The 25,363-nt window shown below is 51.0% G+C and overlaps 5 protein-coding genes across 5 annotated transcripts; 2 read left to right on the top strand and 3 right to left on the bottom strand.

The window, feature by feature from the left end:
* Positions 1 to 1,262: 1,262 nt before the first annotated feature.
* On the bottom strand, positions 1,263 to 3,562 carry C8Q69DRAFT_295783 (putative glycerol kinase). Its single transcript, XM_028627080.1, has 5 exons — positions 3,144 to 3,562; positions 2,027 to 3,021; positions 1,803 to 1,969; positions 1,466 to 1,740; positions 1,263 to 1,358 (listed from the first exon to the last, which is right to left on the bottom strand). The coding sequence occupies exons 1-4, from the start codon at positions 3,392 to 3,394 to the stop codon at positions 1,474 to 1,476; spliced, it is 1,680 nt and encodes a 559-aa protein (XP_028484164.1). The 5' UTR covers positions 3,395 to 3,562; the 3' UTR covers positions 1,263 to 1,358; positions 1,466 to 1,473.
* Positions 3,563 to 8,091: 4,529 nt separating this feature from the next.
* On the bottom strand, positions 8,092 to 9,268 carry C8Q69DRAFT_445448 (hypothetical protein; the record flags this gene model as incomplete). The annotated part of the gene is made up of 4 exons (XM_028629066.1): positions 8,092 to 8,523; positions 8,595 to 8,819; positions 8,892 to 8,948; positions 9,047 to 9,268. 4 exons carry the CDS (start codon positions 9,266 to 9,268, stop codon positions 8,092 to 8,094), a joined length of 936 nt encoding a protein of 311 aa, XP_028484163.1.
* A 968-nt stretch (positions 9,269 to 10,236) lies between these two features.
* On the top strand, positions 10,237 to 20,236 carry C8Q69DRAFT_470463 (vacuolar protein sorting-associated protein vps13). Its single transcript, XM_028630835.1, has 2 exons — positions 10,237 to 19,841; positions 19,903 to 20,236. The coding sequence occupies exons 1-2, from the start codon at positions 10,358 to 10,360 to the stop codon at positions 19,941 to 19,943; spliced, it is 9,525 nt and encodes a 3,174-aa protein (XP_028484162.1). The 5' UTR covers positions 10,237 to 10,357; the 3' UTR covers positions 19,944 to 20,236.
* A 435-nt stretch (positions 20,237 to 20,671) lies between these two features.
* Positions 20,672 to 23,121, bottom strand: C8Q69DRAFT_528611 (putative G-patch domain protein; the record flags this gene model as incomplete). The annotated part of the gene is made up of 1 exon (XM_028633676.1): positions 20,672 to 23,121. The coding sequence occupies exon 1, from the start codon at positions 22,997 to 22,999 to the stop codon at positions 20,672 to 20,674; it is 2,328 nt and encodes a 775-aa protein (XP_028484161.1). The 5' UTR covers positions 23,000 to 23,121.
* A 132-nt stretch (positions 23,122 to 23,253) lies between these two features.
* Positions 23,254 to 24,637, top strand: C8Q69DRAFT_470460 (Mn superoxide dismutase SodB). The gene is made up of 4 exons (XM_028630834.1): positions 23,254 to 23,522; positions 23,719 to 24,125; positions 24,189 to 24,256; positions 24,319 to 24,637. The coding sequence occupies exons 1-4, from the start codon at positions 23,393 to 23,395 to the stop codon at positions 24,407 to 24,409; spliced, it is 696 nt and encodes a 231-aa protein (XP_028484160.1). The 5' UTR covers positions 23,254 to 23,392; the 3' UTR covers positions 24,410 to 24,637.
* The last annotated feature ends 726 nt before the right edge of the window (positions 24,638 to 25,363 follow it).

Here is a 25,363-nt window from a genome sequence, read left to right as displayed (position 1 = left end):
GCCCTGGCACCGTCGCAGCCCTGTTCGTGGCAGCCACAGCCAGCGCGGGACAATGGGGAACTCTGGCAGTAGTGATTCGAGGTAATCGAGAACAGAGAGGCTCGAAACAGTCGTCGAGCTGCAGATACTACGAACTAACGCTGTCATGACCCCATCCTGCGGACCGGGGCCGCAGTGGGCCGGCATTATTCGTGCTTTTTTCGCGGGAGCAAGATCGGCTCTGGGAAGGTGTCTGACTCTGGATATTATTACACATGGCTGGGGCTGATGTGGTTAGCTTAGGACGAGAGATGGACACCGTCGTCAATCATCCGGAAGGGAGAATATGCTCCGTTGGGTTAATAACATCTCTGGGCGTGCTGTCTCGTATGCACGCTGCACACTCGGGAAGGGCGAATGTTCTGAACCAGGTGAGGCCATCCTGGTCTGTGGCTGCATTTCCAACGTTCCCAAAGTCCCGCCAATTCACTGCTGCGGTAGGCGTATGCTACCGAGGCACACTCCGGATCATTCAAAAGACCGATGCAGCTCATCATGGTTGATCTCCTGAGGGCTGATCAAGAGCCATTGCGGAGAACACGAAAGCCCGGGAGCGATCAGCAGATGGACTGGAAGAACCCGTGTCTTGAGACGGATGGACAACCGATATAGGAAGCTTGCTTCCGATGCCAGATCGTGAACAACAGAGAGAGAGGGGGCCAGAACTTGCATCTGTTGTGTGTTAGTTATGATGGCAATGAGAAAAGGGCCCCCTGATAATACTTATCAAGATGAGAATTAGAAGTTGCTTCCGCGGCCCCATGTCACGGTGACTGCCCGAGCACGAGGCCGGGGGATAATCCCCTGACCACAACGGCCACCATCGAAAGCGGACGGAAGGGAACTAAGGGCGACGGACTGGTGCTAAGGTTCCAGGCACCATTGTCGTGGAAGAGAAGCGGCGAGACGGTGCCTGATAGTCGCATGTACGGCGTCGTCAACAATGCAACCCCTGCTGCGAGAGGATCTGCCGAGTCCTTGCACGCTGTTACACGGATCGTCCTTTTCCTACAAACCTCTGTTGGCGCCCAACTGCTTTATTGGAGGCGAGCTGCAAGTAGTACCCTCTATAAGGGGCGTAGAACAAGCAACAGCAAGCCACCTATTTCCACCTATATAGGATCAGGTCTGAAATTCTGAAGGTTGACTATGGAGACCTCCGAGGCGTGCGATGTCGTCTTTCTCGATCAATTAGAGGCGCCGGTCCGTAGGTGCGATTGGGTAACCAAGTTATACGGGATGCAAGCTTATAGATGGAAGCGCCATCATGATATAGAGTTGTATATATATATTTTATTGTGGCATAACTAAATTAGTTTCTAAATATTAAGTTAATGTGGGTATCGATAAAAGAACAGGCTATCCATGCTACATGATTGAACAACAAAGAAATCCCAGAACGCTGATGCGAAAGTATAGACCCTACCAGGCCTCTCATATCGACTCCGTGTCGATTTCACTGGTGTCCAGCCAGCCTCGAGACATTTCAACTGCCTTCGACCACTGCTTGTACATCTTCGCACTTTCCAGCGGGGAGATCTTCGGGGTGAAGGTCGTACGGTTAGCACGGTTCATGTGCTTCAGCTCGTCAAATTCCTTCCAGATGCCAACGGCGAATCCGGCCGCGATTGCGGCGCCCAGGGCCGTAGTTTCATGCATAGACGGCCGCTCGACGGGCATTCGGATGATATCAGCTTGAGACTAGACAAGAGAATTAGTTTCTGTTCGACTGCTAGCAATCTGGACCGTCCGAGAATACGTACCTGCATGCAGATGTCGGAGTTACTCATTCCGCCATCCACCGCCAGCTCAGAGAGCTTGTGGCCACTGTCCAACACCATGGCATCCAGGATAGCCTTCGTCTGGAAGCACGCAGCTTCCATGGTCGCACGCGCGATATGTCCACGCTGAGTGTGCTGGGTGATACCGACTGTGCGTTCGTTAGTGGGGAAAGATTCCAACCGCGTTCCGACGGGAGTATACTCACAGATGGTTCCTTTCGCATCGTCAATCCAGTACGGGGCGAAAAGACCAGAGAAAGCGGTGACGAAGACGCAGCCTCCATTGTCCGGCACGGTGGCCGCGACTTCGCTCACCTTCCGGGAATCACGGAAGAAACCCAGGTTGTTCATCAGGAACGAGACACCACTGCCTGCCACAGCCACACTGCCCTCCAGGGCGTAGACGGGTTGTCGGTCCCGTCCCAGCTGGAATCCAACGGTGGCCAGCAGACCGTGCTTGGAAATCACTGGCTTGTCGCCAACGTTGTAGAGCAAGAAGCAACCGGTTCCATAGGTGTTCTTCGCCGTGCCGGGGGTGAAAGCACAGTGGCCCACCAGGGCCGACGACTGGTCTCCCAGGCAGCTTGCGATCTTGACACCCTCGCAAGGGCCGTAAGCGATGTAGCCAAACTCGTCGGGATCGGATGAGGGGACGATCTTGGGGAGTCGAATCTTATTCCTGTCGATCTCGAAGAATTCCAGCAGCTTGTCATCATACTTCAGTTCGTGCAGGTTCATGAACATGGTCCGTGATGCGTTGGTGACATCGGTAACGAAGACGTTGTTTTTCCGCTTGCCGTTCAGGTTGTACAGCAGCCATGTGTCGACGGTACCAAAGGCGAGTCGTCCCTCATCGTACGCCTTCTTGACCTCGGGAATGTTTCGCAGCATCCACACCAACGTGACGGACGAAGGGTATGTGGACAGTGGCAGACCGCAAATGTTGAGGAGCTCGTCCGCACCAGGCTTCTCTCGCAGCTCTCTCACCAGACCCTTGGTGCGGGTGTCTGGCCACGCAATGGCGTTATACAGCGGCTCCCCGGTCTCCCAGTCCCAGACCAGGGTGGTCTCTCGTTGCGAGGTGATCCCGATGGCTTCGATATCCGCGCGGGAGTGGCCCAGGGCCAGGAAGTTCTTCATCGCCTCCTCGATACATTTGTTGACCGAGTCCACCAGCTCCTGGGGGTCGTGCTCATGGTATCTGCAAGCGGAGACGGTGATCATGTTAGCTCAATGGCTGTCATCGACGCACGGGGCGGCGGGGTTCAAGCAATTTGCCACCCTGGCGGGTGGGGGGAAACACAAGGGAGAATTGCAACATACCCTGACTGCTCGTGAATCTGACGAAATTCGGACTGGTAGGAGGCGATGGGCACACCGGTGCCGTCGAAGATGATGAAACGGGAACTGGTCGTTCCCTGATCGATGGCACCCAGAAAACGGTCCTTGAGGTTGTCCGGACGGTGCTTCTCATCCTGGATGATGGACCGGGGGCCGTCGTCGGTCTTCTTGGCCTCGATCACGACGGAGGGTCTTCTGATGTCTGAGGCAGTGGGAGGGGCGTCTTCAGACATGGTCGGAGATGTGGTTGTGGTTCGAGAGGAAAAAGATGATAGGGAGTAGAGTCGGAGCGGGGTGAAGAGGGGGATGGTTTATCCGCAGGACAGACAGACAGACAGGTTGGATAGATAGGTAGATAGGTAGATAGATAGATGGATGGATGGATGGGTGGGTGGATAGCTGGATTGTAGGATAGAGAGGTCGAGAGATAGAGAGATCAAAGAGTAGATGAGAGAGAATAAGACGAAGATAAAAAAGAAGTCTAGATTGGTGACGGAAATGGAATTACGTTTTCGATCACCCGTTGCAAAGCCTACAGTGCGAGCGAATGATATATAGCGATAAATAAGTATGGTCGTCGGTATGGTCTGTGTTCCAGTCTTGCCCAGTTTTTTTTTTCTTTTCCCCGAGGTTGGACGGATGGATCGTGACGTACGAGTGATGGCGAACAAGGACCAGTCTCGGGGAGAGCAGGAAAGGGCGCAACAAGTTGGACGTGAGGGAAAAAGAAAGAGAAGGTCGACGAGGCCGCTGAGAGGGCGCGACGAGCCAGCTTTATCCACCACGGTGGAGTATGAAGATTACATACTATGAAGAAGTCATTCTAGTATTTCTTTGCCCAGTTTTTCCTCACTATGTACGTACTACTACTACTAACTACTATCATACTACTATTACTACTACTACTTTCCTCACAGCCACCGGCCGTCCTTCCATGGCGGAGAAGTGGGCGGGTGGGGGATATGCTGGGCGCACGGCTCTGCTTCTCTCCACATCCCACTTAGCCTACTGCTGAAGTCATTTAATCATTTTTTTTCCTTCTTTTCTTCTGATCAGACGACCATCTCCTTTCCTTCTAGCCCAGATGCCTAGCCTAGACCTCGACTCGCCTCGATCTCCTCGCCCCCCAGCGGCCTTGACACGGCGTTGCTTCGCTCCTGTCGGCCCTTTCTGTCTGTCTTGTCTGTGCCACTTACTACTTACTGACTGACTGACTCCTTTCCCTTTTCTTTTCCCTTTCTGGTGATGGTGAACCCTTCCATTGCGTTTGGTTTGATTCCGTGGATGTGATGATAATTGCGTCTCATTGCATTGCGTTGCTGGGCCAATTCCGTCGACCGTTACTCCTCGAGTCCTTTTCCCAGTCAGCTGCAATTGGATTGTTCCGCCACGGCATCCCGACCGCGGCCGTCGTGGTACCTGTTCAGCTGCTCCCCTGGGATCGCCCCCCGGATCTGGAGAAGGCGTCCAAGCATTCCCTCCCGTCCCCGCCGGTCGCGGATGTCTCGAACAACTCCCGCCATTGCTGAGCATTCTCGGCCCTCAATGCGTGGAGTGGAGTCTTTTGACAATCGAAAGAAAGGAAAGTCTGCCGTACTATAGTAAATAATAGAGTAGATAGATCTATGTACAGTACATAACTGTTATCTGGATAATATGGTATTTAATATGGTATTTGATACCGGCTCTACTCGATTTCTCCGGGCATGCTCTTCTTCTTCCCTGTCTCCTGGCTGCTGCTGCTGCGGGATTATTTCTCCTGTGCTGCCGTTGTCCGTGTCGATAGACTACTATAGAGCAATAATCTTCGTGGGCCGCGCCCTTTCCCAGATCAACGGCCGTAGAATGAGATTGGAACGACTAAGACCAGACTAAGCCATCTGCCGGGTTGAGATAGACAGGGAACACCGCTTAGTTCCTTTTTCCTATGCAGCCCCCGCAGTCGTATCGATAAAGATCCCCCCCCCGATCGCGCGACCTCCGAGACGAACCCAACTCTCTCGCTCACTCTCTCCCTGCAGGACTCGGCGAATCCTCCCATTCTAGACCCTGGTCGATGCTTCCGCGCTACTATTATTAATTATTAACTTACCCTTTCGATCAAAACAAGCGCTACGCTACGCTGACATTAGATAGGTACCTAGGTAGGTAACCTGCGGGTATCCGCCGGAATCCTCGGTTCGAGAACGACACAAGCCCAGAGAGGGCGCGCGTCCCTTTTTCAGGGTCATCACAATCTAAAACGTGCATTGATTTTTTGGCGGGTTTGAAATTGAATCGGTCTTTTTTTTTTTTTTTTTCTTGTTGTACACATGACCAAGTCGATCTTCCTTTCCTTTCTAACTAAACCCCCCACCCACTCTGCTTCATCTCGTAGAGTAGACTATGCACTGAGCACTCCCTTTTTTTTTTTTTCTTCTTCTTGCCCTTTAGATTAGATAGATACCCCCCTTACACGACCGTGGCCCCCCTCAGTTAGGCCGCAATTGTTGTTATTGATTATGAAACCAAAGCGCGGTTTCTTTGGTATGGGTATTCTATCTTAGGTCAACGATCTCACGCTAGTTCTGGGGCAGGCGAACCGAAAGAAAATCAACAGAAAAAAAAAAAAAGGAGAAACCGTGCGATTGATTATCGAGCTGCATCGCATCGCATCGCATCGCATTGTATCCTATTGTTTCTTTTCTTTTCTGTTCTTTTCTGTTCTTTTTCTTCATTTACTGCACTATTATATTACATACATACAAAATAATCATCTACTTATTAAGCAACCAACGTAGTTAAGAAACCAGACCGTTCAAATCAAATCAAATCAGGAAAGTAACGCGGGTAGTCTACAGTAAATGCCCTGCAATAATATGCAGTGTACGGATAATGCACTTGCACTGCACTGCAATTGCTGGGAAGGAACCCGATCAAACAGACAGAGCCCCGACTCCGAGTCCGAGTCCCGATTGATTCGTCGATATCTGACGTCTTCGATCAGTTTCCGCCCAGGAACCCAAACTAACTCAAAACTCCGCAACCGTGCCAGGTTTTGGGCTTTTGCGTTTCCCCTCTGAATTACCTACCTATGCAATTATTGGATTCGAATCTTGGACCTAGTCCAGAAGTATGGTAAGTAAACTTAAGAATACTACTAGGATAGTTATGTAGTTTAATTTATTTTAATTTAATTGAAACCCCGTCTGGAACTTTGTTGTTTTATTCTTTTATTTTATTATTACTAACTAACTATGTATTACCTATAAAATTAACTATTAACTACCACCGTAAGTTAATCTTAATCCCGAAAATCCCAAAAATTATCCGAAACGGACAACTTATCGTGCCTTGCAATCGGGTCATATGAGTACAGAGTAGATAGACTAGGTTAGAAAAGAAACAAAAGTACATACCATACTCTCTTTTCGACTATTATCATTATTATTATTTATTATGATAATATAGTCTAATCTAGTCCCATTAGACTAACTACCGTACATAGAATCATAGATAGTCAATACTTAATATTAATACCATACTCTCAAGTCTACTGTAATCAAGTTAGTTATCTATGCGCGCTTGTTGGATGACGAACTTTCCCGAAGGCGGGGGAAGGGGGACAGACAGAAGTTAGTAGACAAAGCAGGTTTCTCGCCTGCGTTCGGCCCGTGCGTTAGTTATCTACCCTCTCAGTCTCTGGAGTCTGGAGTCTGGAGTCTGGAGCTCGGGAGTCTCTTCCTTATTTCCTTAATGGTTATCTATGTATGTATGTATGTATCTATCTATTATTTGGCAGGACGGGTTCTATTGATCTGATCTGCAAGAATAGAATAGAAAAGAAAACCCCAACCCCAGACTTGGTTACTAGATAATACTTACTACTCCAGACTCCCAGATCGGCTTCTCCCAAAAAAGAAAGAAATAATAATCGTAATAGCATTCCTTCCTCCCCCCGGAACTGAACCCGCCAAGCCGAACGAAGTACGCAACACGGAGACTTTACTTACGCAGGCGGACGGGCGGGAGTCCCATAGTACATAAGTAGTACGGAGGATCGTTCATTTCATTTCATTCATGGTCACGAGCACAAGCACGAGCCAAATGCACATCAGTAATAATAATAATAATAATAATAATAATAATAATAATAATAATAATAATAATAAATAATGCTTACTAGTTTGGTTTGCTATCTATCTATCTACTCCGAGTATACGGAGTAAATACTGTACTGTGCTGTGCGTGCTGTACTTTTTCTTATCTTTGCATTTGCCATTGTTACAATTATTGTCCAAGTAGTACAGTACGACAGCGCGAACACGTAAACACTCTCACGTCCATGTTAGATAACTTAGATAGATATCGAAAAAAGGAAAATCGGTCGAGACCCTGGCGTGCTTTTGCTCTAAACGAACTTCCTGCACGCTTCCCTGGAACCTGGACCCGAGGGGACGATCAAGCAGGCTGCAGTAGTCTAGTCTGGTCAAGGTTCCCCTACAATGGTACGAAAAAAAAGGGCTCGAAGATTGTGGACCTGCGGGAGGGGAGGGAAAAATGTGGAGAACAAACGAAAATAGCAGCGTCAGCTGGACAGTTTGATTTTGCCGCTTAGGTTTTAATCTACAACAAATCCATCCACGGAAAATGCCACGACTATCGATTAGGACACACTAGCCAAACAGAACACTGAGCATTCGCCCAAGACAGGGGGGGATGCTTTGCCGCCACCAGCCACCATCAGGCAGAAAAAAAAAGAAGAGACTCCCCCCTCCCCACGAACCAAGGAAAACCCCACAGTTGGCCGTTAACGCTCCCTCGGGTTGCGCTGTCGGTCAAACAAGGAAGGTCTGTCGAGGGTGAGAGGCGCTAAGCGGTAAATGGCTGATAATGGCTGATGTCGCCTCAAAAATAAACACCCCCCGCTGCTCCCGCCGAGCTCTTTAACTTACTCCTCGTCCTTCTCAGCTCCGGCCTCCTCCCGCAGACGGGCCTCCTTCTCCTCCTTCTCCTTCTGCTGCAGGTACAGCAGAGCATTGATCTTGTCCTTGATCGAGTGCTCAGAGGTGAGGGTCTGGGAGATGCGCTCACGGCCAATCAGACTGAGGACAATGCTGGCTCCGACGACGAAGGTCAGCACGAAGCGGTACATGCCATACCAGTGAGGGGCCGCTCCGCGAGCAGCAGCGCGGGCATCGTTGTAGTACAGGAAGTTGAACGCCAGGAACTGGGTGATCAGGGCATAGTCGACGGGGAGGAGGAGGGTCGGCCACGCGACAGCGGGAGCGACAACTCCAGCCGCATAGCGCCTGTAGCCCTGCTTACCGCCGTACCCGGCCCATTCGAGACCCCAGTGGATAGCGCCGAGGAAGGAAAGGATCTGAACGTCATCGGTGTCAGTAGCCATCTTACATCACCGTTGCGGATACTATATCCAACACGAGTACTTACCACTGCACCGTAGCCAACCTGGATGGGCTCGAGCATGTGCAGCATGAGCTCAGCAGTCTGACCGGAGATGAACACACCATCGCCAGTCTCAGCGGCGTTGTTGATCTCCCAGGCGAGGTAGGCAGTGTCAATGGAGGTGACCAGGTAGGGAACGACACCGGCCATTCCGAGGTACAGAGCCTCCTTGGGGACGTCGTGCAGGCTGAAGGTGTCCTTGATAACTTTCTGTACAGACAGCAGGTCAGCATCTGTATGATGCCATAGTAGATCGTATAACTAGTCCAGGGCTTCACATACCGCCTCAGCCTTCATACCGGCCATCACATCAGTGTCTTCTTCGGCAACCGGCTCGTCCTGTAGATATAAAACCCGTCAGCGGCCCATTCTAGATGTGGCCATCGTTCAACTCGCTCCCGATCAGGAGAAGTATAGAAGCATCGGTTAGGTCTCACCCGCTCAGCATTGGTGCTGGTCGTCGCATATCGGACGAGAGCAGTGGTGACGGGCTTGCGGGCAGCGAGCGCAAGGCTTGGCGACGTCAGACGGACGGACTGGCGGGCCGACGAGGTCAATTGAGCCTTGAAGACGCTTCTGGGGAGAGTCGAACGAGCCACGGAGGCATTGGAGCTGGCGGCCGCCCGGAAGAGCGAACGAGCAGCAGCGCTTCTATACATGATTGCCGGTGGAATGGCTTGAAGCCTCTGCAAAAAACAGTGTGAGCCAGGAAGCTCGGATAGAGTAGGAAATGACGGGAGAGCTTACGGACGGCCTCAATTGGAATGAAAAAGGTAGAGGGAAAAGCGTAGGAGTGGAGATGATGGGATTAACCCAGGTGAACACAATGGTTCGACTCGTAGATGGAGGTCTGCCGGCGAAGGACGTTCGGATCTGAGGATCGTAGGGCAAAATGATGAGATGGTGAGGTTACGGGAGTTGCTAGCTCCGGAGACCCGGAGACACCAAGCCCGCAGCGTTACAGCCTGAAGGCTGAGGCCGCAACAGGCTCACGTGCTGCTGCTTACGCCGGGCGAGCTCGAATCAGCTCTGCTCTCGTTGAACGCGCGGAAAGGGCTGCAACCCTAGCCGCTAAACCACAACCAGCAACCGCAGCAGCAACAGCAGGCGCCTCAGGCTTCCACCTCTTCATCTCTGCTGCCTTCCCGCCCGTGCCAAGACACGACGTCACTTGCCCTGATTCATCCATTCAATCGAGCCAGCGAAACCCCCCAATAATTAATCTGGGTCAGTGACGGTAGGGAAAAACCACAACATTGCCCCGGATGCCCTGACGTTTACGCTGGCTCCTTTCATATCAGCAATTGGATGCCTTCCCTGTCCGTCATACCCAACCGTGCCTTGGACAGGTGTCAATCCCTACGCCACGGCTATCGCGTGTCATACTTAGCGTCCCAAAGCGGGAGGGGAGGGATCTGGGCAGAATCGCCCGGACCTGCGATCATCAGCTGCTGCTCCCAGATCTTCGACCGTGCGGAGGTCATCCCCTCAACCCGCTGGATGGCTGGTCAAGAGCACAGGTTAACGGAGTACCTCAGTGCTCAATAGCATATTCAACTCAGGTCTGATGAGACGTTCGTTATCCCGTTGAGTCTCTGCAGTGTGGACTGACCGAATGGGTCGATGTAGGCTAGATAGACAGACGTTATCGCCCATACCTGGTCATATAGGCAAAAAGAATTAATCACGAGAGTTGATTTCTCAAAGACGTTCCTCCCCGGCCCGGGTCACGGCCTCCAACCGCAACCATGTTGGAAGGAGTGGTTGCCAACCTGCTGAACCGCTTCCTGGGCATGTATGTGAAGAACTTCGATGCCAAGCAACTCAATATCGGCATTTGGTCTGGTGACGTGAAGCTGAGCAACTTGGAGCTGCGACGAGAGGCACTGGATCAGCTACATCTGCCTCTGAACGTCGTGGAGGGTCACCTGGGCCAGCTGACGTTGTCCATACCATGGTCGAATCTACGGGGGAAGCCGGTCAAAGTCCACATCGAGGATGTTTTCCTCCTGGCCGCGCCGAAGGAGGATGCGGACTACGATCCTGAGGAGGAAGAACGCAGAGCACATGCGATCAAGATAGAAAAGCTCGAGAGCGCAGAGTTGCTGAAGGAACGGAATACGGACGGCATGAGTCAGGAGGAGCAACAAAGAAACCAAAGCTTCACACAGAGTCTCATCACCGCTGTCGTTGACAACCTGCAAGTCTCGATTAAGAACGTACACTTCCGATATGAAGACTCGATTGCCTCGCCCGGTCACCCCTTTGCGGCCGGTGTCACCCTGAAGGAGCTCAGCGCCGTCAGCACCGATGGCAATTGGGTCCCGACTTTTATCCAGTCAACATCGGGTACGACGCATAAGCTGGCCGTTCTCGGCGCTCTTGCGGTCTACTGGAACACAGATGCAGAGCTCTTTGGGACGGGACGTGGCTCGGACATCGGTGCGGAAGCGCAAGGTCTCACCCATGAAGAACTTATAGAGAAGCTTAAGGCTACCGTGGACGGTGGCGACAAAGGCCAATATATGCTCCGTCCGGTCAGCGGTCGCGCCGGTCTAGAGCTAGACAAGACTGGAAAGATGGATCGACCGAAGATCAAAGCGCGCCTGCTGTTCGATGAGCTGGGCTTCGTCCTCGACGACGATCAATATCGAGACGCACTCATGCTTGTCGATTTGTTCCATTACTTCATCCGCCACCAGGAATATAAGAAGCTCCAACCGAAGGCTAGACCCAAGGAAGATCCGCGCGCCTGGCTGAAATTCGCGGGAAACGCTATACTCAGCAAAATCCACGACCGAAACAGACGTTGGACCTGGGACTACATAAAAGAGCGCAGGGATGATCGTATAGCCTACATCAACCTCTTCAAGAAACGGAAAAGGGAAGAGCAATTGACTCCCGATGAAGCTAAAGAGTTAGAGAGGTTGGAATGGAAGCTTAGCTACGAAGATCTCCGATTCTGGCGCTCTTTGGCTAGAAACCAGCTACGAAAAGAAAACGTCGGTGTGAAGAAACCTGCCAGGCAGCAGTCCTGGTCGGAGTGGATATGGGGTTCTAAGAAAGAGGAAGACGAGACTACCACCATGACCGAGGAGCAGCGCCAGGAACTCTACAACGCCATTGACTGGGACGAGAAAAAGGCACTCGCAGAGAGTGTGGATGTCCCCAAGGACTGGGTCAAGGTACAGTTGAACTGGAGTCTCAGAGCCGGTAGCTTCACTCTAAAACGAGATCCCCATGGCCGAGCTGAGGAGATCATGAAACTCGTGTTCGACAAATTGAAGGCGAGGGCCTTGCAGCGTCCTGATTCCTATCTATTAGACGTGGACCTAGGAGGGTTGAGGGTCTACGATGGAACTACGGAAGGCAGTCTCTTCCCGCAGATCGTGAAGGTCAAAGATTCTCTTCCGCAGCAGGAAGAGCAACCATCATCCGAACCTGACGATCCGCGCCTACCGTCCGAAGAGAGCGACTCAGAAACCGAAGAAGACAACAGCTTGTTCCACCTTCGGTTGGAAAAGAACCCTCTGGAAAGCGATGCCGATTCGGCTGTTCAGGTCAAACTGAAGAGTATCGAAGTAATCTATAACCCGAGGTTCCTGGTCGAGGTGGTCAAGTTCTTCAAACCCCCGGAAAGACATATGGAGTCCATCGGAGCACTGCTGGACTCAGCGGGAGCTACTGTAGAGGAAATTCGACAACAAACCCGCGCCAGTTTAGAGTTTGCTCTGGAAGAACACAAGACAATCGACGCTCATTTCGATATTCAAGCTCCGTTAGTCATCGTTCCAGAGAGTATAACCAAGGAAAGTTCGCTCTGCTTGATTCTTGATGCTGGTCACATGAGCGTCACTAGCGAACTGGTCGACAGGCAAGCCATCAAAGACATCCAGGCTAAGCAAAGGAAACAGTACAATGAAGAGGACTATAAGCAGCTCGAAGGACTTATGTACGACAAGTTCTTGCTTAAACTGGACTCCACTCAGGTTCTCATCGGTCCCGGTATTGAGGCCACCAAGGCCCAGCTGACTACGGAGGATGACTCGAAGAATCTGCACATCATGGATCGTATAAACATGGATTTTGTCTTGGAGCTCTGTATTATACCAAAAGCAACTGAGCTGACAAGGACGCGGGTTTCTGGCCATCTTCCCGAGTTACATGCTTCGATATCTGATAAGAAGTATAAGAATCTAATGAGACTGATCGATATTGCCATTCCACGATTCGAGGAAGAAGGCGAGACAACAAGGCGCGAGACCGTGCAAACACCCCGCAAGAAGGCGCAAGAGGCAGTTGTCTCGACGGATCGAGCACGATCAGCTTCTCTGCAACCTTCCAACGAAAGGGAGCTGCCTGTTGTAGATGAAGACTCTGATGCCGAGGAGCCGACGAATGAGCAGGATAATAAGCAGATCAATAAACCTATCAACCTGCACCGAAGGAACTTCGAACTCAAATTCACTGTCGGGAAGCTCCGCGGTTCCTTGTTCCGTGCTGATCCCAGAGAAGAACAGGCTGATCAATTGCTGGTTGAGCTGGTCGCAGAAGGTTTTCAATTGGACTATTATATGCGATCTTATGATATGGTGGCTGAAGTATTACTCAAGTCTTTGAGCGTGGATGACTATATTGAAGAGAACCAGCCCCCTGAGTTCAAGCAGATCATCTCCTCCAAGGGATTCAATGCGGACGCGGACAAGGATCTGTTCCATCTCAAGTTCCTCAAAGTCAACCCTGAGTCGCCCGAGTTCGACTCCACGTTTGATGGCATAGCTATGAATCTTGACGTATCGGTCTCGACAATCAACCTCATTGTCACCAGGAAAACGTTACTGACTCTCCTGGATTTCGTTCTCCTGACCTTCACGAGTCCCGGACAACCGAAACAGGTCGAAGAGAGCCCCGACGAGACTTCTCTAGCGGATACACGTGAAGAGAAAGAACAGTCTCAGCAGGTTGGAAAGATGCGTATCAAGGCTAACCTGAAGAGTATTGCGCTGATACTCAACAACGACGGCGTCAGATTGGCTACGCTGAGTCTGAATACTGCTGACGTAGGCATCTTCATAGCCGGTCCTGCAATGAGAATCCAATCACGGATCGGCAGTCTGACTTTGGTTGACGATGTGAACATGGGCGCTTCAGAGCAATCTTCCATTCGGAGACTGTTAACGATAGAGGGAGAAGATTTCGCGGATTTCAAGTACCAGACGTTCGATCCAGATGCTGAAGACTACCCCGGCTATAACTCTGAAGTATTTTTGCGATCTGGCTCTGTTAAGATCAACTTTTTGGAGGAGCCTTATCGGAAGATCATTAACTTCCTGGTCAAGTTCGGCAAGATGCAGGCTATCTTCAACGCAGCCCGTCAGGCTGCAGCAAATCAAGCGAACCAGCTGCAGGAGAATGCTTCGCGTATGCGCTTCGATATCGTGGTCAATACACCTATCGTGGTGTTCCCGCGGGCCGTGATGGATGACCGTCCTCGGGATACCATTACCGCTCACTTAGGAGAAATCTACGCGAGCAATTCGTTTGTGCCGTTGGATGAGGCCAAAGATAGTCCCGCAGTCAATATGATATCTGCTGGTATCCGCAAGATACGTCTTACATCCGATTTCCATTACGATGGAGGAGAAAGCGAAGAGCTGGAAATGATCCAGCAGGTCAATCTCGACTTCAGCATTTGCTATCTGGAACACCAGCCGAACCAACCACGCCCAGATATCGAAGTCGAAGGAACTATGTCGCCAATCAATCTGAGAATCTCACCGTCCCAGTTCAAGTTCCTGCTGGAGCTATCCAAGACTATTCCCGGGGCTTTCTCTTCCGATAGCGACCAGCAGGAGCTCGAAGCCATCGAAGCGCTTCCCTCCACGACCGCAGAGCCTGTCAAGGCAGCTGTGTCTAAGGCGACCATGGAGAAAGCCGCTCCGTCGCAGCAGGGCCCAGAAACCGGTGAGGATCAAGAGACATGGGTACGACTAGATATGATTTTCAACGTGGATAGTATTGGCTTGGAGCTTCTGGTCGAGAAGGAAAACCAGCCAATCGGCCGTTTGGAGGATTCCAGCTTATCGAAGTTCTCGTTGAACGACACCAGAGTCAAACTACGGATGCTGACGGATGGCTCCTTGGAGTCTGAGCTGCTGATACACTCATTCTCGATCCGTGACAGCCGCACTAAGGATAACAACAAGTTCAGAAAAATCATGTCACTGATCAACAATGACGTGCAACAGCAATTTATGGCCAGCGTCTCGATATCTCCCGGACCCGAAAAGCATCTCGTTGCTATGCTTACTATTGACAGCCCGCGGATCATCTTCGCGCTGGATTACTTGTTCGCTTTACAGTCGTTCGCTAGTGCAGCGTTTGCAAGGGAGGAAGCAGTAGAAGTCGAAGAGATCGATGAGTCGCCAGAGGAATCCGATGCTGCGTCCAGTGTTGCTAGGACAAGCACAGAACGATCGCCGCCTCCATCTTCAAACGGCGATAGTTCTACTAAGAACGGTCAAATGACTGTTTCTTTCAGAGCGAACATTGTCGATGCTCAGCTGATCCTCATCGCGAACCCTGCTATATCGAACACTGAGGCCATTGTTCTTGGCACGAAACAGGTCCTCTTCTCTCAGCAGAATGTCTCTACTCTGCAGGTAAACAAGGTTGGCATGTTCCTGTGCCGGATGGACCGGTTCGAAACTAGCAGATTGCGCATACTCGACGACTTCACGGTCGAACTGTCCCTCGACAGTCGCTCTCAGGAAAGATCTTCGAGCTTGACGAGTATCGATGTGCATGTCGAGCCGCTCGTGCTGCGTCTTTCACTCCGGGATATTCTTATTGCGATCCAAATCGTCAATAAAGCTTCCGAGATGACCAACCGCGCTCCTCAAACCACTGATGATGGTGAGCCGAAGAAGGTGAAAGAGATCAAGGGGAGTAGCGCAAAGTCTACCAAGGGGGGTAAGCAGTCTGCGGATGCCGTTTCCACGAAAAATAAACGCAGTGGTAGCCAGTCTGCCAATACAGCCGAGCATAAATTGCCCCTTCAACGTACAGGTGTCATAAAAAGAGAGGAACTGTCCGCTCAATTTGATGGTATCAGAGTTGTCCTGATCGGCGACTTACACGAGCTGCCGCTGCTTGATTGGAGTGTCAAGAAATTCAATGTAGACGTTCGAGACTGGTCCACCGCTATGAATGCCGATACCAGCTTCGACACGTTTGTCAATGTGTACAATTTCTCGAAGTCGGCTTGGGAGCCATTAATCGAACCCTGGCAGCTTGGATTCCACATGGCGAAAGATTTGCACCCGGATGTTTTGTCCATAGAGGCATACTCTCACAAGACTATGGAGCTTACGGTGACCACTGCCACAATTGCTTTGGCATCGAAGTCATTCCAATTCCTGTCGACCGACGAGGATGTCCTTTCGAAGCCCAGAGGTGCCGACGCACCTTACAGAATCCGCAACTACACCGGGTTCGACCTTCGAGTCTGGGCTGACGTCGGTAACGACGAAGGCGGACCAGCTGCTAAACTTACTGATGGAGAAGAATACCCTTGGAGATTCGAGGATGCGACTGCAATGCGTGAAAATCTCACGCCTGAAGGAAACGCTGGCCTGGTCGCCATCAAGCTCGAAGGAAGTGGCTTCGACAGTGTCACTCGTATTCCGGTCATCAGGGAAGGCGAAACACTCTATAACCTCAAACCAAAGAAAGATAGGGTCTTGCACAAATTGCTGGTAGAGGTCAAACTAGGGACTGATAACGTTAAATACATCACCTTCCGCTCGCCACTCCTGGTTGAGAACAATACACAGATACCGGTTGAGATGGGAGTGTACAGCCCTGAAGAAGGTCATCTTCTGAAGATTGAGAAGATCCTACCGGGTGATTCTCGACCTGCGCCCGTGGGAGCAGCTTATATGCACTCAGTCGTTGTCCGCCCTGATCAAGGTTTTGGCTATGACTGGTCAACTGATCAGTTGTACTGGAAAGAGCTTTTGCGGCGTCCGACACGGACTCTGACCTGCCTGAGCGACAATGGACAGCAATCTCCACCATTCTACTTCCAGATGAATGCCTCTTACGACAAAAATGAGCCGCTTACCAGCATCTATCCTCACATGAGAATCCGAATCTCTGCTCCCGTTGAGATTCAGAATCTGTTGCCTTACGACTTCAAATACAGGATCTATGACAAAAACACGAGGAAAGACTGGACCAACTTCCTTCGCAAGGGTGGTGTTAGTCCTGTTCATGTCGTCGAACTATCACACCTGCTGCTGCTCAGCATCGACCTACAGGATACAGTCTTCAAACAGAGTGACTTTGCCATAATCAACGGCAACGCGCAAGAGTTCAGGAGGGAGCATGTACTGTCACTAAAGGATGAGAGAGGTATCCAGCTGAGACTGAAATTGCACTATTTCAACGTGCCAGACAGCGGCGGTGCCTTCAAGGTTTCCATATATAGTCCTTACCTCATCCTAAACAGGACAGGACTAAGCATGGATATTCAGTCTAAAGGCTTCCTCCAGTCTGCAAGGTCAGCGGCTGGTCAGGGTCTGAGAACAGATGCCAGGAGTGGCGGTCGTTCTCTTCCCTACATGTATTCCTATCCCACGGATGACCCTAAGAACCGGTCAATCCTGAAGATCGGTGATTCTGCATGGAGCAAGCCGCAGAGTTTCGATGCCATTGGTAGTACCTTTGAAGTTGTCCTGCCAGCGGGAGCAGGCAGATCCGAGTTCCATGCTGGAGTTTCGGTCACTGAGGGCGAAGGCAAATACAAACTGACGAAAGTTGTTACCATCGCCCCTCGTTTCATTCTTAAGAACAAACTCAGTGAGGATCTGCTTGTTCGCGAACCTGGATCGTCCAACGTCTTAGCGATCAAGAGTGGCGAGCTTATTCCTCTTCATTTCTTGCGTCAAGTCCCCGAGAAGCAGTTGTGCTTGTGCTTCCCGGGAGTGAACAATCAGTGGTCATCTCCTTTCAATATCGCCGATGTGGGAACGATACATGTGAAGCTTGCTAAAGCCAACCAGCGCCAGCGGCTTATCAAAGCAGAGATCATCATGGAGGCGGCTACACTGTTCCTCCACTTCAGCTTCGAAACCAAGCACTGGCCCTATTCGATGCGCAACGAAAGTGATACAGAGTTCATCTTCTACCAGGCCAACCCCAATGTTGACGAGGATGAGGAAGACAACGGCAGCGGCTGGCGGCCAATCCGTTACCGCCTGCCACCTCGAAGCATCATGCCCTATGCCTGGGATTATCCGGCTGCTAAGAATAAATCTCTGGTGCTGACGTGCAACGGCAAAGAGAGGCACGTCAAACTTGCTGAGATCGGAAATCTCATTCCAATGAGGATACCTTCAGGTCCAAATGGACCGCAGAAGATCATCGATATCAATATTGTGGCAGACGGTCCAACTCAGACGCTCGTCCTTTCCAACTTCAAGCCATCAAAGAGCATGTATAGGCAGCAGAGTGCACAGGCGTCTCAAGCAAGTGTTTCCACTGGTTTCGAAGTCAAAGAGCTGAGCTCCGATGTCAACTTCAAGGCTCAACTTCGCCTTGGAGGTATTGGTATATCACTCATCAACAAGAACATGAAGGAGTTGCTGTACCTTACGTTCCGCGATATCGAGCTTAAGCTTCGAGAATCACGACTCTACCAAACGCTCAACGCAGCGATCAAGTGGATACAGATCGACAACCAGCTCTATGGAGGTGTCTTCCCTATCCTCCTGTATCCTAGTGTGGTTCCTAAGACTGGAAAGGAGATGGAAGCTCACCCGATCTTCCATGCCATGGTCACCCGAGTGAAGGACGACTCGTACGGAGTGTTGTACATCAAATATGCGACGGTGCTTCTGCAGCAGATCACTCTTGAACTTGACGAAGACTTCGTATTTGCTATGCTCGACTTTCTCAAGGTTCCCGGGGCCTCCTGGGCTGAAGAACAGGATGGAAAGCTATGTGACGAGGATCTTTCCATTCCCGAGCCAAAGCAAGAGGAGATGGGTCAAGATGTGTACTTTGAGCTTCTCCATCTGCAACCCATGCAGCTGGATATCTCCTTCATGCGCACAGAGCGTGTTAATGTCGAGGATACAATGCAACCTTCGAACCCATTGATGTTTTTTGTCAACGTCATGACGATGTCTATCGGCAATGTGAATGACGCCCCTATCCGACTCAATGCCCTGATGCTGGAGAACGCGAGAGTCTCGATCTCAATGCTCGTCAGTAATATCCAGAGACATTATACCCAAGAGTTCCTCCGCCAGATCCACGTTGTCCTCGGATCCGCTGATTTCCTTGGGAATCCAGTTGGTCTATTCAACACTGTCAGCTCTGGTGTCGCAGATATCTTCTACGAGCCGTACCAAGGACTGGTTATGACAGACAGGCCTCAGGAATTGGGAATCGGCATCGCTAAAGGTGCTTCCAGCTTTGTCAAGAAATCAGTGTTCGGGTTTTCCGACAGTATGGCCAAGTTCACTGGTAGCATGTCGAAGGGTCTTGCAGCAGCCACACTAGACAAAGAATTCCAAGACCAGAGACGAATGTCCAAGTCGAGGAATCGGCCGAAGCATGCATTGTACGGAATCACTGCCGGAGGAAACGCATTCGCTACAAGCTTGGCCAGTGGTATTGGAGGCTTAGCACGTCACCCACTCGAAGGTGCAGAGAAAGAGGGCTTCCAAGGGTTCGTCAAGGGTGTCGGAAAAGGCTTCTTAGGGTTGGCAACCAAGCCGGCCATTGGTGCATTCGATCTTGCTTCGAGTCTTGCTGAAGGTGTCCGAAACACTACTACGGTGTTTGATCAGGAAGGTCTAGACCGAGTTCGGCTTACGCGTTTCATCGCTTCCGATGGCATCGCACGACCATACAGTCAGCGGGAGGCCCTTGGTCAGTTCTGGCTCAAGACTACCGATGACGGCAAATACTTCAATGAGGAGTACATCGCGCATCTTGAGCTTCCAGGACGCGACATGATAGTCATTTTGACATACAACCGGATCATGCTCGTGCGGTCCAAAAAGCTCCGCACCGAATGGGAGATCAAGCTCACCGATATCCAAACCATCTCGAAGGAGCGGACTGGTATGAACATTACACTCAAAGGAGGCGCCAATGGGCCCTTCATTCCTGTGCAAGACGAGAGTGCACGGAACTGGCTATATAGACAAATTGCAATTGGTAAGTGGCCGCTGCTAAATCTTAATTAACCGGAAACGTCGAAGCTAACGAGACTTTCCAGCTGTCAATGCTTTCAATGAGAAGTATAATGCAAAGGGCTAAAGGACGGACCTCTGTTGGCTCTTCAACCCCTTCTTCTGTGATGATGTTATGACATGATTATTTCAGCACCTGCTGATGCATGCACTATTTGGTGAACGTATAAGAGAAAGCGCAGGCTTTGGGATGCGACGAATTTTTCATGAAGTGGGAGGAGGAAAATCAGTTTGAATCGCATAATTGATACAGATCCGTCATGTCATAGTTTTTGGATCAGTTATGTTTCTTTTTGTCCTTCTTCCCGCGGTTTATTATTGTTGTTGATATCTTTTCTTTCCCGACTGAGTAGTATTTAGCCAGTTTATGTCGTTTTCTTCTCGTTAATACTTGTCAGGTTAAACTTCACTAGGTCAGTAACTTCATCCATTGGGTGTGGTGGACTTAAATCTTGTCTTGAGCATTTTCCTTGTCGGAACCGTAAAAGTTAGAGTGATACATACATAGTGGAAAATATCTGTTGGGTATACTACTAATTGTCCGAGAATCTGGGTTTGTCCTTCCATCCAATATATATCTATGCATAAGGAAAGTAAGTAAAGACTTCATAATGGTATATCCTATCCCATCCTACATACATATACACGTACGTTAACAAAGCCCTAGTACGATTTGAATATAGTCTGTATAACCTAAATCTGGTGTTCCCTTGGGATATTTTTCCCAATACGCCAAAGAAAGAAAAAGAAACAAAGAAAAAAGAAGTCTGCTAATGAGAGAAGAGAAAGGTTTATTTATTTCCCTTCTGCCCGCTCGACCAATCGATCCTCCAAACCCATCGGTTCCCAGATATCTTTCGCCTTGCGATTCTGTGCCCATACAACATCGCCTTGAAGGAAGACGACCACGCCTCCTTTGCCGGTGGCGCTGGCAGTGATGCGGAAGAGCGGTTGGCCGTTCTGTGGGTGTGCTTCGCGTAGGGGGAGCATGATGAGGCCCTGTTCGGCGCACCAGGTTTCGAGAATGTCTTTGAAGCCGACTTCTTCGACGGGTTTGGGCTTTGGTTTCGGCTTGGCGGGGGGTTCCGCTTCGAGGGGGCGTGGGAGGGTTTTCTCGGCGGGTTCGGGGGGTGGGAGTTCCGCTGCGGCGCGGTCGCCGAGACGAGAGGCCAGGTCCATGGTTTGGAGACCCTTCTTCCATTCGTCGTCGACGGCGGCCATCTCGTTGATCTCTTCGGGGATCTGGGAGCGCCACCAGGAGAACCATTCGCCGACTTCTTCGTAGTTTGGTTCGTTGGTGAGCCAGATATGAAGGATGTTGTGCCACTTGGGGAAGAATTCCGCGGCGAGGAGGAGGGCCGAGACGTTTGGTTTGAAGTAGTCTTTCCACTTCAAGACGTCTTCGAGGGCAGTGAGGTCTTGGTCTTGAGGGTTGACTTCGAATTCGTCCCGCAGATGGCGGGCGAGACGCGGGAGAAGATGGTTGCGTAGCGCAACGTCGAACTCGGAACCCAGGGCATCGCGCCAGAGTTCGATGCCGCTGACTAGGCCCTTGCGCAGGTCCCAGCTGTCCAGGACGACGCGGAACTTTCTCTTGGCGTCTGAGAGTAGACCGGTTGCTTGCTTGGGGTCGGTATGGCGTTCATCCAGGTATTGCAGCCATGTGAACAGCCACCAGGGGAAACGGGAGTTCTGCGATGATGAGGGATGCCGCTTGCTGCTCCTGGGTTTCCATTCCTTGATGGCTGCGCTCAGTTTGGGGACAACCAGCTGGTCCATGACGTTGGCATAGACGAAAGCTGGGAGAAGTTCTTTCCATGATACAACTAATGTCGTGGCAGGCGCGGGATCATGTACATCCCAATCGTTCAGCAGGGCAGACCGCACTCGCGGCAGCCAAAGGGTATAGATCATCGTTTCATAAGGCGACGTAGATGATCGTTTGACCTCTCCATTGGCGGGCCGCCGGGATAAGATATGGTTTAGTCGGCGTAGGCTCGATACGAGGTATGTAGGATCTTTCAGGGGTTCCCATCCGTCCATAGCCTGTCGAAAGAGAGGATGGATTGCCGCAACGGCAGCTTCCGAAAGCCTGTAGTCATCAATAACGTCGCGGAACTCTGTCTGTAGACGCTCCAGCTTGGAAGTCAGATCCTCTATTCGCGCAGCCAGGTCATCTTCCATGTTGAAAATCTCCAACGCTGCAACGGCCGAGACCAGTTCCGTGAGCTGGTCCATCTTAACCTGCTGGGCGTCCATTTCTTCCACCACTTGCGTCTCCTCCATCTCGATGTACTTTTTCCTTTCGGTCAACCCTTTCCATTCATCAGCAAAGGCTTCCAGATCGTGTCGCGCGCGGCGCGCAATCTTGATTGCCTCTCCTTCACCCGGATTGACGAACTCCAATGGGGTCATCAGACCGGCGGTGGACGTCAACACCTTTTGTTCCTTGCCCGTTGCATCGATCAGCGACTTGAGAACGTTCGGAACCTCCAGACCGGCTGTATCAGCTTCGATTTCTCGCGCAGTCCTGAACCGGGGTTTTGCTGGGCCGACAGGCGTGGCGGCACCGCTACGGGCTTCCTGTTTGCGCTCCTCTTTTCGTCTTCGACGCCGTGCGCGCTCTTCATCCGAGCTGTCTTCGACTGTCTCTCCTCTCAATGCCGCTGCACGCTTTTCCTCCTCCCGCGCCTGCTTCGACTTTTCCTTAACTGCACCCAAACCAACACCTTGCGGTCGTGCTTGAGCCTCGACTGGCTTAACGATACCCTGGCCACCTGCACCAAGACCTTGTCCCTCCACATAACCCATCTTCGCCATCATTCGCGCGGCGAAAGAGTTGGCCCCCATCATGGAGCCACCCTTTGCACCACCTTTTGGATTTCCACCCCGCGGGGTCCCTGCGCCTGAGTTCATGGTCGAGGTCCAAGGACTGCGACGACCGCTACCTAGACCACCCAGGCCCGATGTTGGAGGGGATTCGGAGAGCGAGGACGCCTGCTGAAACCCGCGAAAGCCCATGGTGGGCCTGGCATCCTCTTCATCGGAGGAGCTCATGTCTGCGATCTTGCGCTTCTGGCCGGCGAAAGGCGAACCGGGTGGTGAATCCATGTCAGCGTCCATGATGTGCGAAAGCAGAGACTGCCGGGTGCTTTTCAGCGGATGCGATCGACAGCCATCTGGTGCTGCGCAGCAGTTGTTAAGCCGCCGACAATAATCGTGGCGTGGTAGGGGGGATGGAGATGAGCTTTGGCTCGAGATACAATAATAATGATAAACTAGAGCTTCGCCCGGAAAAACTCTACTCCCGAGGGGCCGAGGCCGATGACGTTTGTTTAGTTATGTAAGTTGAGTTATCTCACTGCTTCTTCTTCTCTGCTTCTTCTGCTCCCTTCGATCCGCCGTCCGATTCTCCTCTCCCTCTTCTTTTCTCTCAATTGGACTTGTATCCATTCGCCCATCTATCTACAACAGCGATACAACTCTCCCGAACAGACTCCCATCATTCCATCCACCATGGCTGCCTCTCTCTTCCGTCCCTCTACTGCCCGCACTGCTCTGCGCGCCGGAGCTTCGGCTGCTCGCACTGCTGGTCTCGCGGGCACCAGCTTCGTCCGCACCAAGGCTACCCTCCCTGATCTGAGCTGTATGTTGCCCTGTGTCCGTTATTTACGTCCATCCATCCCGTATATCAGCTTGGGCTGTCCTGCCGTTGCAATCCGGTACTCTCCAATCCGGGACGGCAGTTTATTAATGCGGGATCCTCGAATCTGGACCCGGTCCCCATTGAGCCTCGATCGCCCTGTACTGCTGTACACAAGGACATGCTGACCAGGATTCAGATGACTACGGTGCTCTGGAGCCTGCCATCTCCGGTAAGATCATGGAGCTGCACCACAAGGCGCACCACAACAACTATGTCAACGGCTACAACACCGCCGTCGAGAAGCTCCAGGAGGCCCAGCACCAGGGTGACGTTGCTGCTCAGATCGCCCTGAAGCCCCTGATCAACTTCAACGGTGGTGGCCACCTCAACCACAGCCTCTTCTGGGAGAACCTGGCCCCCAAGAGCGCCGGCGGTGGTGAGCCTCCTTCGGGCAACCTGAGCAAGGCCATCAACGAGACCTACGGCAGCCTCGACTCCTTCAAGGAGAAGTTCAACGCCGCTCTGGCTGGTATCCAGGGAAGCGGCTGGGCCTGGCTTGTCAAGGACAAGACCACTGGCCAGATTGGCATCAAGACCTACGCTGTATGTGCACCCACCTTTTTTTTTTCGCTGCGGTGGAACTTGGATGCTAACTGTTCCCTACAGAACCAGGACCCTGTTGTCGGCCAGTTCGCTCCTCTGCTCGGTGTTGACGCCTGGGAGCACGCCTACTAGTAAGTTTACCCCGATTTGCATCGCATGAAGCAAGCAATTGCTAACAATGGTTCTCCTACAGCCTTCAGTACCAGAACCGCAAGGCCGAGTACTTCAAGGCCATCTGGGAGGTCATCAACTGGAAGGCGGCTGAGAAGCGCTTCGGCGCTTAAACGGGTCGATCCCAACATTGGCCGCCCATCAGCTTTCATTAATAGCGTCGGTATATTCATCGGCTTGACGTCTTTGATTTTGAGCAGTGTAATCTACTAGTAGTTCTGTCGATCGATTTAGTCAAGCTATTTCTTTATAGATATGATAACTATCTTTCAAATCTGTTCCAGGAAGTATAAAAATAATAGTATATCATGGTACATAATAATATAATTCGATAGTACACTTTGAAGATCCATCCAACACCCACCTCATGCAGACGAAACGCAACAGCCGTGGACGAACCCCCAAGAACATTCTCGAGCAACGCAACCAACAAAGCAACGTGCGTTCCCCACTATTGTACATACATACACCCCCCAGCCCCTCCCAATAACACGCAGATGCATTCTCCACCACATCCATTCCATCCGACTCGTCCGTCTTCTGTATCCGCGAAGCAGGTAGGGTGGGGTAAGTAGGGGGAGAGAGTTGCGACCTCGGACATTCGGATGTATGGTGCGAATTTCCTAGAATGGTATGGTATATAGTTGGTCAAGATATAGGTACTACTAGGACGTCATATCATATTATTATTATTGTATCATATTGTGTTTTTCTTGAGCTGATAAATCTATTTTTTAAGTGTACTTTAGAAGAAAGGGCTGTAGAGAGACTATACTCCATTTTACTTCATCTACATTACTTACGTCGTATATATAATACGATAGATACTCTGCTTTATATAGGGGAGGATAACTAAATATTTAGAACGTTGATAGTATTCATCACAAGAGCCTGTCAGTCATACGACCTCATGTCGGACATATCCAGAGTCAGCTTTGGTTGGTTATAGGTACATAGAAAGTACATAGGAAAAATAAGTAAAAGGAAAACAAGGATAGAGAGTGACAAAGTTCAAGGTCATCAAGTCATTCGATTCGACACCCCCCTTTTTCTCTCAACCCAGCACC

Source organism: Paecilomyces variotii (assembly GCF_004022145.1).
Source record: "Paecilomyces variotii strain CBS 101075 chromosome Unknown C8Q69scaffold_7, whole genome shotgun sequence".
NCBI classification, from domain to species: Eukaryota; Fungi; Ascomycota; class Eurotiomycetes; order Eurotiales; family Thermoascaceae; genus Paecilomyces; species Paecilomyces variotii.
The sequence above is the reverse complement of the archived record's forward strand: the minus strand, read 5'-3'. Positions and strand labels throughout refer to the sequence as shown.